At 32.4% G+C, this 14,787-nt stretch overlaps 7 protein-coding genes across 7 annotated transcripts; 2 read left to right on the top strand and 5 right to left on the bottom strand.

Annotated features, from left to right (window-relative positions):
- Positions 1–1,728, bottom strand: CTM1 (cytochrome c lysine N-methyltransferase; the record flags this gene model as incomplete). Its single annotated transcript, XM_001644840.1, has 1 exon — positions 1–1,728. A coding segment is annotated over one exon (1,728 nt), but the record flags the coding sequence as incomplete, so codon positions are not given.
- A 2,016-nt stretch (positions 1,729–3,744) lies between these two features.
- CDC12 (septin CDC12) lies at positions 3,745–4,941 on the top strand (the record flags this gene model as incomplete). Its single annotated transcript, XM_001644841.1, has 1 exon — positions 3,745–4,941. The coding sequence occupies one exon, from the start codon at positions 3,745–3,747 to the stop codon at positions 4,939–4,941; it is 1,197 nt and encodes a 398-aa protein (XP_001644891.1).
- Positions 4,942–5,252: 311 nt separating this feature from the next.
- Kpol_530p3 (thioredoxin-disulfide reductase) lies at positions 5,253–6,212 on the bottom strand (the record flags this gene model as incomplete). The annotated part of the gene is made up of 1 exon (XM_001644842.1): positions 5,253–6,212. One exon carries the CDS (start codon positions 6,210–6,212, stop codon positions 5,253–5,255), a length of 960 nt encoding a protein of 319 aa, XP_001644892.1.
- A 1,577-nt stretch (positions 6,213–7,789) lies between these two features.
- YPT35 (Ypt35p) lies at positions 7,790–8,314 on the bottom strand (the record flags this gene model as incomplete). The annotated part of the gene is made up of 1 exon (XM_001644843.1): positions 7,790–8,314. One exon carries the CDS (start codon positions 8,312–8,314, stop codon positions 7,790–7,792), a length of 525 nt encoding a protein of 174 aa, XP_001644893.1.
- A 693-nt stretch (positions 8,315–9,007) lies between these two features.
- Kpol_530p5 (PQ-loop repeat-containing protein) lies at positions 9,008–9,964 on the bottom strand (the record flags this gene model as incomplete). Its single annotated transcript, XM_001644844.1, has 1 exon — positions 9,008–9,964. The coding sequence occupies one exon, from the start codon at positions 9,962–9,964 to the stop codon at positions 9,008–9,010; it is 957 nt and encodes a 318-aa protein (XP_001644894.1).
- A 618-nt stretch (positions 9,965–10,582) lies between these two features.
- Kpol_530p6 (uncharacterized protein) lies at positions 10,583–12,991 on the bottom strand (the record flags this gene model as incomplete). The annotated part of the gene is made up of 1 exon (XM_001644845.1): positions 10,583–12,991. One exon carries the CDS (start codon positions 12,989–12,991, stop codon positions 10,583–10,585), a length of 2,409 nt encoding a protein of 802 aa, XP_001644895.1.
- Positions 12,992–14,176: 1,185 nt separating this feature from the next.
- On the top strand, positions 14,177–14,737 carry GEP4 (phosphatidylglycerophosphatase; the record flags this gene model as incomplete). The annotated part of the gene is made up of 1 exon (XM_001644846.1): positions 14,177–14,737. One exon carries the CDS (start codon positions 14,177–14,179, stop codon positions 14,735–14,737), a length of 561 nt encoding a protein of 186 aa, XP_001644896.1.
- Between the last annotated feature and the right edge of the window lie 50 nt (positions 14,738–14,787).

Here is a 14,787-nt window from a genome sequence, read left to right on the forward strand (position 1 = left end):
TGTATAATTCATTTGAATATTTTTTTGTAATTGTTTTAAAACTGATGATTCAAAATTAATATATTGTAATATTGGATTACTACTAGGTGAAATCTTTATTTTACAATCTTGCAATTTTTGAATTCTCCATTTAGCATAATCGTTTAAAAATGATAAGAAAGAGAACCGCGTATCGACGTTAACTATACCATCTATCAAAATTTGATCCATGGATTCTCTTAAGGATGGTCTTGACTTGATTTTTGTAGCCAAAATTTCCGAAACTATTTCATCTGCTGGTTGAATTGTAGTCTCCAATGTCCATGCTAACTGAGGCAAACCTATTCTATCTACATATAAATCATTTTCTTTCAAAAATATAAAGTCCCTGTATGCAGAAACAAGATCGCCGAGATCATCCTTAGAACCATCATTTATTATTTGGTGCATATATGCAAATGACTTCGAACTTTTTTCATTATAACTCCACACTACTTGATTTTTATTTGCATTAATTGAAACGAATGGCAAAATAGTTTCTAGAAATTGAGGATTTCGTTCCCATGGTACCCCATCATATATATTCCATTGATCTTCCTCCTTTACAAGCTGGATAATTGGTTTTATTGAAAACCATTTGTAAAACAAACCTAACTGTAAACCATTAGATAGCTTGAACGTTTTCAGAAAGTTTCTATCCAGGGATAAGTTATAATATTGACAGCCATGCACTTTCGAATCAGGAATAAAACCATAAGAATTTAAGAATGTAAATATTTCTTCTTTTGGAGAATAACTGATGTAAATTTCGAACTTCGTATCTTTATGGATCTTTTTAGCGTGTAAATTTTTATATTTCTTCAAATCTATCATTAATAATACATCTCCAGTGAATCTATCCACATCAAAGTGTGCATTTTGAAGATCATTCGAATGATTACAAAAATCAAGGAGTGGCACTAGAGTAGAATTGACCACAAAATCATCTCCATTTCCTTCCTCATCAAGGTCATCATCATCATCATCATCGTCATCGTCATTGTCGTCGCCACCATCATCACTACTCTTGTTAGCTGAAACTGAGGTTGGACTTGATCTAATTTCTTCTGGAATCTCCAAACATCGGGATAAGATTGCAAAATATAATTGTTTGATAGTATCTTTTGTAATTTTCTTAATATTTTCTATATTGTCAAAATAATAATTGAAATAACCGATAACATCATTCAAAATAATTGGAGTACCATAATGCCCAAAATATTCTAACATCAAATTTGATTCCACTATATCTTTATGGAAAACAGAAGTAGTCATCAGTACATTTTGTAAATAAAAAGTAATTACTTTTGGTAATTCATAACCATTTTCAATCAGTAATTCAAATAGAATAAAATAAAATGCCAATATATTATTTTCATTTAAAATATACATGAGAACATTTGCATTTTCCAAATAAACTGTAAAATTTGAGAAATATTCTTTAATTGCACTTGTGGTGATCTCATATTGTTCATTCGAAGAGTAATTGGTTTCATCGTTTATTAGTTCCAAAATCGTATCTATATTATAAGTATGTTTTTTTGGAATTCTCAATAATTCTATTAGATCTTCATTTAGAGATATGGAATTCTTGTCTAAAAACAAACCGAATCCCTTAACTTCATCATTAGGGTCTGAATGTTCCACTGACACACCGTCATGAACACTGACGTCTGTATTATCCCTAAACCATTCTAGAACATCCGCCATAATTTAGAAGATAAAAGAGCTATGTATAGTTGTGGGGGAGGAGAGAAGAAACAATGGAACCACCGATAAACTCCAATCTGGCCTTGTTTATGTAATGAATGCTATTCCAATTGTGATACTGCAAACGAATCTCCTGTAACAATTTTCTCTTTAATCAATGTCAGATACAGTTTTAGTTTTTAATCTCGATTTACCCAATGCTATAGCGTAAAAGAGTCAGAGAAAAATCGAAATCATCACGTGACCAACCTAATCATAATGACTATACCCAACTGGATAACCACTAAGTATTTTTGAATGTGGTGGGATATCCTGCTCTAGTGGTCAAAATAAGCTCAACAATAAATACCAATTCAGTAGCAGAGTCTATCTGAACCAAACTGTCAGTAAAATCTTCTTGCTTTGCTGTCCCCATCATATAGTTAAACTCTCAATAGTTCTGACCCCCATACTATTTTCTTTTTTCTTGCCATTATCAGCAAAGAAAGATTAGAACATATATAATATCAACAAAAAGGACATCATTTAGAATACCAGCCCAAACCTAGTTCCATCTGCTCTTTGACCAAACTTAAAACGGGACTCGTCTTCCTTAAAATTAAAGATTCACCATCAAGAAGTTTTATATATAAAAGGGACCTTAAATTCAAAAAACACTCCGGAAATTGAAATGGTAACTTTCTCTTGTTACAAAATCGATGGGAATAAAGATAATAAAGGCAACAGGTACTGACAATATGTTTATTTATGTTTACCTTTGTTAAATTAGTTGGACTGAGTACTTGGTGGTTTTGATAATATTTTCTTTTCAAGTTTCATACATATATATATATATATGTGTGTGTGTGTTTGATTGTTTATTGATCAAGATTTTTAGGTAACCAAGGATTGTTTTGTAGTTTGAGGTTAAAAGACTGTGCTCTCATTATTTTGGTCCTCAACCCAGGATTCTCTCAAGAGACTAGACCGATTGATATATTAAAGTTGAAAGAAGCAACAAGGACATAGCTGTTATTGCTTCCACATTAAAAAAACAAAAGCCAAATATATCTAATTATACCCACTAGTATATCCTCAGCGGCTAATTGGAGGTTTCCATTCTGTTTTGAAATCTGATCAGGGTAACATAGGCGTTGAAAACGATACATTTATTTACCCGCACAACATATCCCATCACGTGACCACTACTTTTTATTATTTTTGTTTGTTTATAGTTTTTTTACTGGATCAGGAAACAAAGGTAGCAGATTCGTTCTCGAAAGTTTTAGTTTAAATAAGGCAAAGAGTAAGAGTACGAGTAGGAGAGAGCTTAAGATTTGGTATCATTATTACTTTCGAATTTTTTTTCAGTTTTTCAGTTTTTCAATTGGAAAAGTTTCACGGTAGTTTCCCTATTGTGCTACAAGTGATTAACTGTGATCATTGGGTCGAATTATCACATTATTTTTCAGATTTTTTCTTTTTGTTCCTATTCTTATTAGCGAAATCTAGCCTGAAAAGACTCTCTGTTTGGTTGTTCTGGATCAGGTTCAGATATATTCATCCATTCATTTTATCGAGAAAATTGATACAATTTAGATACATCTTTGATTTCGAACTGTCAACAAAAATTAGCTTTTATCTCAAAGTTTGATTTGGTGAGAGATAAGTTGAGACAACAATACATCATATCAATTAATCAATACAATTTTTTGAATCATTGGAAAGGATTGATTTGTTATATATACCATTACTGAAGTATAGTTATCTTTTGGTTTATTAGCTGTGTGGGTTTTTGTTTTTGTTTTTGTTTTTTTCGAATTTCTTAAATTAAGCCTTTTAACGTGTAACTTTAATAAACTTAAAGATTGTTTTTTTTACGTGCATTTAACAAACGTATTGTGAAAGCATCATATTATAATTGTTATTTATATTCACTATTCCTTATCCAACAATCGATTTTTAACTTTCTGGGTGACAAGGAAGAATAATATTTCACTTAGTTAATAACAGTATCCAAACATTCTCCGTATTACAATGAGTACTGCTGCAGTTGCTGTTCCAACTAATAGCGTTGGTATTTCAAACTTACCAAACCAACGTTATAAAATTGTCAATGAAAAAGGTGACCATTTCACTATCATGGTTTGTGGTGAAAGTGGTTTAGGTAAAACCACTTTCATCAATACTTTATTTCAAACTACTTTAAAACACCAAGAGCCTCGTCGTAATAATGGTCCAATTAAGAAGACTATTGATATTGATATTACTCGTGCTGTTCTAGAAGAAAAAAACTTTAAATTAAGAGTCAATGTCATCGATACACCAGGTTTTGGTGATAATGTAAACAACAATAAATCATGGCAAAGAATCATCGATTTCATCGACGATCAACACGATTCTTACATGCGTCAAGAACAACAACCATTCCGTAAAATTAAGTTCGATTTAAGAGTCCATGCCGTACTATATTTCATAAAACCAACTGGTCATGGTTTAAAACCTTTGGATATTGAAACTATGAAGAAAATCTCAACTCGTGCAAACTTAATTCCTGTAATTGCCAAGACCGATACTTTAACACAACAGGAATTATCCACTTTTAAATTGAGAATTAGACAAGTTATTGAAACTCAAGAAATTCGTATTTTCACACCTCCAATTGACGAAAGTATCTTATCTAATGGTAGTGCTACTGAAGATAACAGCGCTGCCATCGAACATGCCCGTCAATTAATCGAATCAATGCCATTTGCTATTGTTGGTTCAGAGGAAAGATTCACCAATGATAAAGGTGTCCAAGTAATTGCCAGAAAATACCCTTGGGGTTTGGTTGAAATCGAAAACGATTCACACTGTGATTTCCGTAAATTAAGAAGTTTATTATTAAGAACTAATCTGTTGGATTTGATTTTATCGACAGAAGAGGTCCATTACGAAGCATACAGAGCTTTAAGATTAGGGAACAGTAATGAAGAGAACAAAGATTCCTCTATTCCAATAAATACCCCAGCAAGAAAATTATTATCCAGTAATCCACACTTTAAGGAAGAAGAAAATGCATTAAAGAAATACTTCACAGAACAAGTCAAGGCAGAAGAACAAAGATTTAGACAATGGGAACAAAATATTGTTAATGAAAGAGTTAGATTAAATAATGATTTAGAGGACATACAATCAAAGGTCAAAAAATTAGAGGAACAAGTTAAAAATTTGCAATTAAAAAAGCGTTAAATTCATGAGATAAAGGTTGAGCTGATTCAATTAATATTATCTTTTATTATCGAAATATATCTTTGAATATATATTTTAAATTTTTGTAGTGATAAATGTCACCAATTTTGATTTTTTCGTTGAAGGAAAAAAACTCAAATTGTGTTGTACTAGTTAGATTATGGTTATACTACTATATAGGAATAATAAGATAGTTAATTTAAAATATCAATTTTATATTATTAATATTAATGAGATATGAGTTTTATCATTACAAAATCTGAAAGCTAATTAGTTCACTTTATACATGTAGTTTTTATTATTTAATTAATTTATTCCAATTCAGCCAAATATTTTTCAGCATCCAAAGCAGCCATACAACCAGAACCGGCTGAAGTAATAGCTTGTCTGTATCTGGAATCTTGAACATCACCGGCAGCAAAAAAGCCTGGAACTGAAGTCAATGAAGTACCTGGGACAGTCTTAATGTAACCAACGTCATCTTGATCAACTTGACCTTTAACAATTGAAGTAGCTGGAGTGTGACCAATAGCGTAGAACAAACCGTTGACTGGCAATTCTGATTCTTCATTGGTATTGACATTTTTAATCTTTAAGGATTGTAGTAATTTACCATCACCTTGAGCTTCTAAAGCAACGGTATTGTATAAAATTTCAATTTTTTCGTTTCTTTCAACACGTCTTTGCATGATGGTAGAAGCTCTCAAATGATCCTTTCTAACCAACATAAAGACTTTAGAACCGTATTTAGTTAAGAACTCAGCTTCTTCACAAGCGGAGTCACCACCACCAATAACAGCTAATGGTTTTTCTCTAAAGATTGGGACGGCACCATCACAAACAGCACAAGCTGAGATACCCTTTTGCCAGTAACTGTCTTCACCTGGGATATGCATTCTCTTAGCAGAAGCACCAGTGGCAATAATTAAAGCATCAGTAGTAACTGGTTCAGCGTCTTCGTTGAATTCAGTCCATAGCTTGAATGGTCTTGAAGATAAATCAACTTTAGAGATGGTTTCGGTAATAACTTTAGTACCGAACTTAACGGATTGTTCCTTCATTCTTTCAACCAATTCACTACCGGTCAAAGCATCTGGGAAACCTGGGAAGTTTTCGATTTCAGTAGTGGTAGTCAATTGGCCACCAGCTGCAATACCGTTGGCAAACATACCTTCATATAAAGTTGGTGGAAGTTCAGCTCTAGCCAAGTAAATGGCAGCAGTATGAGCAGCTGGACCAGAACCAATGATAGTAACCTTGTTGTGAACCATTCTTTTAAATATATGCAATGACGACGTTTGAATTAGATTAAACCGTGAAATGATGGGTACAATCTATATAAATTTGTTGTAGAACTTTAAAACTATAAAATCAAAAAACTTTTAACCTTTAGAGGATGACAGTTATTCTTCTATACTATAATATCTTCCACTTCTAGTGAAAATTTATACAACAAAAATATTTAATAGTACGAAATAAAAAGAAACCTTAACCCATCTCGAAATTCATTAAAAAAAAATTATTATCACCAACTTCAAATAAGCTTCTTTCCTTATATATACTTTTCTTGATCCAATCGAGTACCAGATACGAATTCTAGCCATATAGAATCCATCACAAGGTTTACTAATTGCACCACTTTCTCACCAAATATTGATGGGAAATTGTCAAAGTTAAAGTTTCCAAATTACAAAACTTATTACCAGTTCTGGACTTAACCTCTTCCTCTTCCTCTTCTCTTCACTGTATTATTAATAGAGTTTCCGTTTCGTACAACATCCGGGCTGGCTGCCTATAAGAACCAATATTCGAATATTTTAGATGCTTTTATTATGGAAACATAGTTCGATGCATTAGAGGTTTTTTTTGTCATTGGTAGCTGAAGTGTAGGATAAGAGAGTGAAGAGCAGTGAGATGTGATTGAAATCTTATTAATTAGTTTAGTCTAGGTTCTTTTTTTGCTTTTTTGTTTTTTGTTCTTGTTTCTAGTATATTTTTGTGATGAAATTGATTGTAGACCTGAGCCTTTGCTGTCCAGTCCTGTAAAGAATTATGATAACAGTTTAGTTCGAATGAAGGTTTCTTCTTTGTACAGGGACAGAGACAGAGAGGGCGTAATGCTGTTATTTCTTTTCACAGGATGGAGGAATAAGAATCGATTTGTCGACAGAAGGCTTGTGTAAATATTTTTTCTTGGTTGTTTTCTGTGAAGGGTTTGTCCAATTTAGAGTGGGATAGATATACCATGCATGCATGCATGTAAGTAAACGTTTGTATCAACGGAGATTATCAATCTTAAGTTAGGTCTACTTCTCTTATACAATAGTTAACCTCTTTTTTGGTGGATACTCAAGCAGGTAGGTCACGTGTCATGTTTCTTTTAAGGTCACTGGGAGTAGATGCTATTGATGATGAGGATAATAATAATAATAATAATAATAAAGACACACATACACATACACATACACATACACATACATACACACACCTGTTGCGTTTGATATAAATCGTTGATCATGAATGTAGATCTGTTTATTAATTGGTGATACCGTTGAAGTTCCATATGGAATTGGTAATCCACCGTTTTGAACCAGAATGGAACCATTCCCACTTAAGAAATAGTTCTCTTTCAATTGAGGAAAAGAGGACCTGCCTAATTCCGGTTACATGAGTTCCTGGGCTCTTAGATTGTAATACTTTCTATTTTCTCATTTAATAAGAAATTCCCAATTTTAACATTCGATATAGCAATTCTACCTAATTTGTTATTAGGATTTTCAATTGACCTTTCTAAAAAGATCAAACTCATTTACACTTTAGAACCATAAATATTATGAGAAACTAGTATTCATTCTGAATTGGTTCTTGTGGATACATCGCTTGAAACCCCAAGGAATTCATTGACCTCTTTAGCACAAGATTCCATTATATCCTTGTTCTTGATTATCTTATTAATGAAATTGTCCAAACCTTGTCTCCTTTTATTCAACCAATGTCTATTTAAATTGATCTTACTGAATCTCCAGTAGTCATACCAATATACCTTTGGTGGTAGCTCAGGCACTTGTACATTCTTTCCTATTTTCGAAATGATCTCTGCCCTTAGTTGATCAAATTCACTATACCTTCTATAAGAAACAATCTCAAGAGGGATACTAACACGAACAGGTTCAACCTTGTGAACTATCAACTCTGTAGTAACCTTCCAAATCGTGAACTTTGCTTCATCAGAGGTAGTTATACTACCATCCCCTACATATATTCGCTGCACTTGGCATCCCTCATCAACAACAAATTCTTCTGAATTATCACCACCTTCCTCTAATAAATGAATTGGTTCAGGTGTCAACATATTTAATTTCCTTGTACTCATTACTTTTACCTTGCTTTCTTGCCTTGTGGAGCAGCTAATCTTATCAACTGTATGCTCTGCTATCTATTTAAAATGCTATATTATATTAACTTATATTGATATACAACTATAGCTAAGAGATTAGACTAACCTCGCCGTTTAGTAGTGAATTATAAACAGTACAAATCAAAGGAGACTAATGTTCAATCGCCAATGCCCATCCATTTACAAGCATTTAAAGATCATTTAGTTGGCCATGTTTGGCTTTAGCAACATCTATTTCTTCTTACCTTAATTATCCTATAGGCTAAAACGTTTCACGCCTTCGTTAATGGCCCACACTTCAAGAAGCAGTTTATTTAGGTAATGAGTTAAACTCTCAGTCTGAATTGATTAATATACTTATATACCTATGTATCATATTCAATGAACATTATATAGATGTCTGATGATGTGATTCAATTTCAACTATTGGTTTAATTCGAATTATAAAATAGACTTATCAAAACTTGAAGTAATTTTTTAATAGTATATTGGTTGATAGGACAGTAAAATGAATGAGAGAAACCTAGTAAATCTATTGAATTAAATGCATAGATATTTATTTTCCCTGATTAATTAGGTTTACAATGATTGATTTCTATTATTAAATTAATAACACGACTTGGTGTTGGATACCGGTAGAGGTAAATGCATGAAAAAACCCACTTGCTATTATTGCTGTTGATCTTGTTGTAACAATGGGCTTGTTTCTGATTCCCCTTGAATTAAATCTTCATTGAACAATTCTCGTTCAAGCTCTCTTAGTTTCATATCACTTGAGTATAAAACATAATGCTGATAGAAATAAATCATATCAAATGCAACTGTACCTGCACTACCGAATATGAATGGCATTGCATTCATGATGAATTCATGTTTATCGTCTGAATCAAAAAAATTACAACTCGTGAAGATGCTTATATTGTATGTTATATTACTCAGTAGTGTCATGGCAAATAAAGTTGGTGAAATACCATCTGTAGATTTTCTTCTATAATTTTTAATCAACTGTGGCAATCTTGCACCAACGTAAAAAAAGGCACCCAACCATGACATCAAAACACCAATTTCATGATCATGTGGACCTTTACCAGGTATTGGGATTGGTGCAATGCTAGTATTTGAATCTTGACTAAAGAATGGGAATGCTTCAGCTGCACTGACTTGTGTTGAAAGTAATAACGCACTAGCTGCCATTATTCTAGATCTCTCACTGCCATTTGTTCTTATTCTCTGAAAAAGGCTGTCAGTATCAATATTTTCAGAATCTCCATCTTGCAATATATCTGATGAAGCTAATATAGGTTTAGATTCATGACTAACTGTAGCCAACTTATTTTCATGAAGCACACCATAGTAATAGTACTGTAAACACACCACTAGATCATTAGCTAAGAAATAGATTGCCAAAAGAATCTGAAACGTTAATTGATTAGTCAATGTAGCTCCAATTATCGATGTTATATCACCTAATAACCATGCTAATAAAAAATATGGCGATAGACCTTCCACTGTTTTATCTCTATATGTTTCAATAATTTGAGGCATCAAAGAAACAAAAGACGCTAGGAAGGATACTGTCCCAGTGAGCTCTGATATTTCAGGCCATAAAGTTTCCTTACAGGACATATCTTGTTATTAAAACGATCAATAAATTTCGAAGTTTATCTATCTGCTTCGTTATCTTTTTAAAACCTAACCAACAAATTTATATGGTTCAATACAAAAAGTTCAGAAATAATAAGAACCTGGGCAATAGTATACCTTCAAATGTTGCTCAGAGACTACAATATAACTTATATACCTTTTTTTGATCAAGTACAATCTATATGCTTCGAATTATTAAACTAATTTGAAGTGCATTTAAAAGTCATAACTAGCAACCTCTTTAGTTTTAATAGCAAGAAATGATACGATGTCATTAAGAAATGACGTAGAAAAGATCAAAATACGTAAAGTATATGACATAAGGAGTCAAGATATAGATGATGATGTAATTGTAATTTCCATTAAAACAATCTATAAAAACTATGAACGAAGTAAAATAACTATATATCCATGACTAACATTAACATTAACAATAACTCTTTTTTTTTTAACCCTTTTAAAATTTCGAACTGGTTCTTATCATATGGAGGAAGTCTCTTAATAAAAATACTATCGAAGTATGATTTTGGAAAACTTTCTGAAATGGAAAACCAGGTAAGATAAGATATCCAATTTATATTTACATTAATTGAATAAGCTTTAAAATTTCTTGTAATAATGCAACCATTTCCTTATGAATACATTGTTGATATATCCTTCGTCGAATAGATTATCTAATGGCATAGGAATGCAGAATGATTTATCTTCTAATGTCGTTATTGAAATCAAATCATTGAAACCGAAATGATAATTTAAAAGAACATTAAGTGCAAATGAAGCTAAAACTTTGTATTCAACAATAACTTTTTTTGATTTGTAATACTCCCATGATTTATTTTTGAACTTTTCTCTATTAATTGGATAATTTTTAAAACATTGACTGTTAGCAACTACAATTATATCCATTATCCACATGAATAGATTATGATCAACACGTTCTAATATATTCCACCATGTAGTAGAATTTAAGCATGATGTATTAAATTCACTTTTAAAACTATCATCTTGAGATAGATATTTTGAGACTACACCTCGTGGTTCAACTATCTTAATATCATACTTTTCCTTAGTGAAATCATTAAAACATGTCAATTGAATCAAGTTTACTAATTCCCAAACGTGCTGAAGCGATTGATTCGTAGAAGGATCAGTTAGAAAATGATGGAATAATAGTTCATCACCAGGAATCAAACCTTGATGAGAGATAGATTTCAATTGAAGCATTAATAGTAAATCATTTGATATATTCTGTTTACCACTTATTTTGTTTTTTATGCTATTATCAATTAATTTCTCTATTTCAGTTTCTTTGTTTCTTGGGAATTCCATTTTATTCAGCACTTGCATGATTTGTTCAAATGATTCGATGTATTGTTCTGATATTAATCTAACATCACTTTGTAGTAGTTGATCATATATCGACCATCTTGTATCAACAGTTAATGGTGTCTCCCATATCATTTTCTTTAAACTTTGAATAGAGGAGTTCCGTGTTACACCTCTATCTAATAACAGAACATATTTTTGTCTGTTAGTTTCATCTTGAATATGTCGTTCTTCAGATTCTTTATTCCTATCCAGTTGTTCAAAAGATGCAATGCTCATACTTTTAGATATTTGATTTTCATGCAATTTCTTTTCTTCGGGATCCTTTGGAGGTAACCAACTTGGTCTTGAATGACTGACAACATCAAGCTTATCTTCAGACACAAGTATTAGATCCTCCATACCTTTTTCACTCGCTTCTTTGAATTCAATAGGTAACACTTCCGCAGAGTCTGTACGTTCGAGTAGTTTAGACCTGGACAGACGATTAGAGGATTGTAAATAAACTGATGATAAATTTTCAGTAGTTTCCCTTATGAATTGTAGATCGGAAGTAGAATCTATCCCAGGAACAGGAGAAGTTGGCATAGCCTTGAAATCAAGTGCAGATGACATCAATGGAGGTTGAAAATGAGGTACTGATCCAAAATTATGTCTTTGAGGAAATCTTGGTTGAGGTTTAGATTGATGCGATCTGACATGCTTTGGATCCCCCGAAGACATCAAAAATGAATTAGTAGAGAAAGAAGCCATCGGTATATTCCAAATTAATGAATCATCTATATCACCTTCCTGTAATTCCATATTTGGTTCTTGTTCATCATAAAATCTTTCTTTTTTCCTGATTGAATTTCTTAATGAAGTATCATTTCTCTCCTTACGCATACGGTATCTCTGAGAGGGCGTCAAATAATGTTGCTTATTCGGTAATATGGCCGAGGTACTGTTAGAATGATCATATAATGTAGAGGTGCCTAGATGTTTTGAAGAATAAGAATTAGATCTTGGCCTAAATGGCGGAAGAGTACCCGTACTTTTCATATTATTCGCATTTATTGTACTTGAAGTTGTATTAGTAGAAATCATTTTATGTGCTCTACTCTGTGGACCATTTTCATAAGAGAATGATTTGTCATGATTTCTATTTTCATTTGGGATGTGTAACGTCGAAACACTATCGGTAGAGATGAATGATTCTTCAAAGTTATCGGAGATAAATGAACCGTCCATATTATGTTCATCGGATGCTATAGGTCCAACAGTTAAGTTATTCAGACCTAGATTGATCCCACCTTCTGAAGATAATTCATCAGTCTCTACAGATGATGCACCCGAATTGTTATCATCTGAAAAACCTGAAGAGAAAAGTTCTGAATTTTTTGTAACTATGGAATCATCAGAAATTGGGCGATCGTTCCTATGTATGAAAAGACCTCTTGGTTGTGGTAATTCAGTCATATTTTCACCACTTACCTCATACTTTCCTCCATAATTGTCCGATATAGATGCCAGAAGATTATCACCCGGTCTTCTTGCAATACCCAAACCTAATCTTTTACTATTCATACTTGAATTAGCATCCGAGGATAAGCTATTTGCAGTTATTTTTTGACCCAATTTAGTATTCACACGTCTCTTATCAAGGACCTCTGAATGGGCTCCTTCTTTTACACTAGCAGTCATAATTGATACCCAAATCTAATTATTTCCCCTGGAATTGAAAATGTCCAAACTAATAGAACAGTTGGGCAAAAAAAAAATTAATAACGAAATGAAAAGGAGAACTAAAACGAAAACTACACAATTACCAGAGAGATAATGAACGTATCCCACGAGTATTCAAATTAATAAAACAAAATGAAATTGAACTAAAATAACACAAACTAAAATTACAGTGCTCAGTTAAACACAATCAAACGAATGTAAAAAATAAATTCAAGCAAAACAAATGACTATTAGTTAGCCCAAATCCTGCCGGTAAAACTCACCCTAAGAGGAACCTTTAAACAACAGAAAAATATATTAGATATAACAATATCTATTCCTTTTCCCTCCCTTAGCGATAGTGTAAGATCTAAGATCAACGAGGATTATTGTTAATCGTTAAGATTCAAAAGTCTAGGTCAATTATAAAACCACAAAATTTCGAGAACTTGAAGAACTATCTAACTGTAAAAGACTAATGACCTCTTTATAACTGAACAGCAACGTCTCAAACCTTCAGAACTTCGATTAAACCTCCTTTAACCAGCCAATCTTTAAAACTTCTTCAAGATCAACTTTCTTCTCGATGATTGTTATTTTTTTTTTCATTTCGATTTCGATATTTTGATTTCGAAGGCTTTAAGACAATGTCGAAATGAACCATTAAAAATCGACAATTTGTTGAAGATACATACGTGAATTCCATGTATTTAACCCATTCAAGTTGGATGAAGTTCGAGGTGGATTATGGTATGGGTTTGTTATAATATTTGCTTGATTTAGAGGGTATTACTGAGCGATTGGTATAATACTTGTATAATATATGAGGCGGAGTTATCCGGGTAATTATATATTCTATTAAACCGTTCGGAAAAGGAAAAATATTGAAAACAAAACAGAAGCTCTGTAAAAGATCGAATTTAAGAGTAACTAGATCTGTTAAATATTGGATATTTGCTTTGAAAGGGCCAGTTAGCAAGCGCCAAGATCATCGGAATAGTCTCTAACAATACCCAGAAGTATAATTCTGAACTTTAATTTGGGTTTTAAGAGCGTTCAATTGCTTGCAACCGTACTTTCATCAAGATAACATAAAAAAAGGAATAAATTGCCAGACCAAAAGGACCTAGAACTATTGCTTGGATAGTTTAGTATTAATTCGTCATGAATATTAGTGCTACTTTAAATATATTTAGATTGCTTTATAATCCTAAACTATGTGTACCTCAGTTAGCTGTACCCACGTTCAATCAGATTCCTGTTCCACTTGATCCTTCAATCAAGGCAATTGTATTTGATAAAGACAATTGTTTTGCATACCCTCATGAGAATAAAGTTTGGAATGAGTATAGTGACAAATGGGAACAATTTAAAAAACACTACCCACCAGAGGCATTACTCATTGTCAGCAACTCTGCTGGTTCCAGCGATGACGTTGGTTATAAAGAAGCATTGCTTTTAGAAGAATCAACTGGTGTTTCTGTATTAAGACATTCAACAAAGAAACCTGGCTGTCAAGAGGAAATATTAAACCATTTCAAAAGTAAAAATTTAATCCAAAGTCCCGAAGAAATTGCTATTGTTGGTGACAGATTGTTCACTGACATCATGATGGCCAATCTAATGGGATCCTATAGCGTTTGGATTACTGTCGGCGTAAAACTATCTTCTAATCCAATAATAAAGTTAGAGAAACAATTATATCAATATTTAAAACCAAAATAAATTCATTAGCATAACCCCCATGTATATATATATATTTAGAATGTTCTATA

This window comes from Vanderwaltozyma polyspora, genomic scaffold (assembly GCF_000150035.1).
Source record: "Vanderwaltozyma polyspora DSM 70294 KpolScaffold530 genomic scaffold, whole genome shotgun sequence".
Lineage (NCBI taxonomy): Eukaryota > Fungi > Ascomycota > Saccharomycetes > Saccharomycetales > Saccharomycetaceae > Vanderwaltozyma > Vanderwaltozyma polyspora.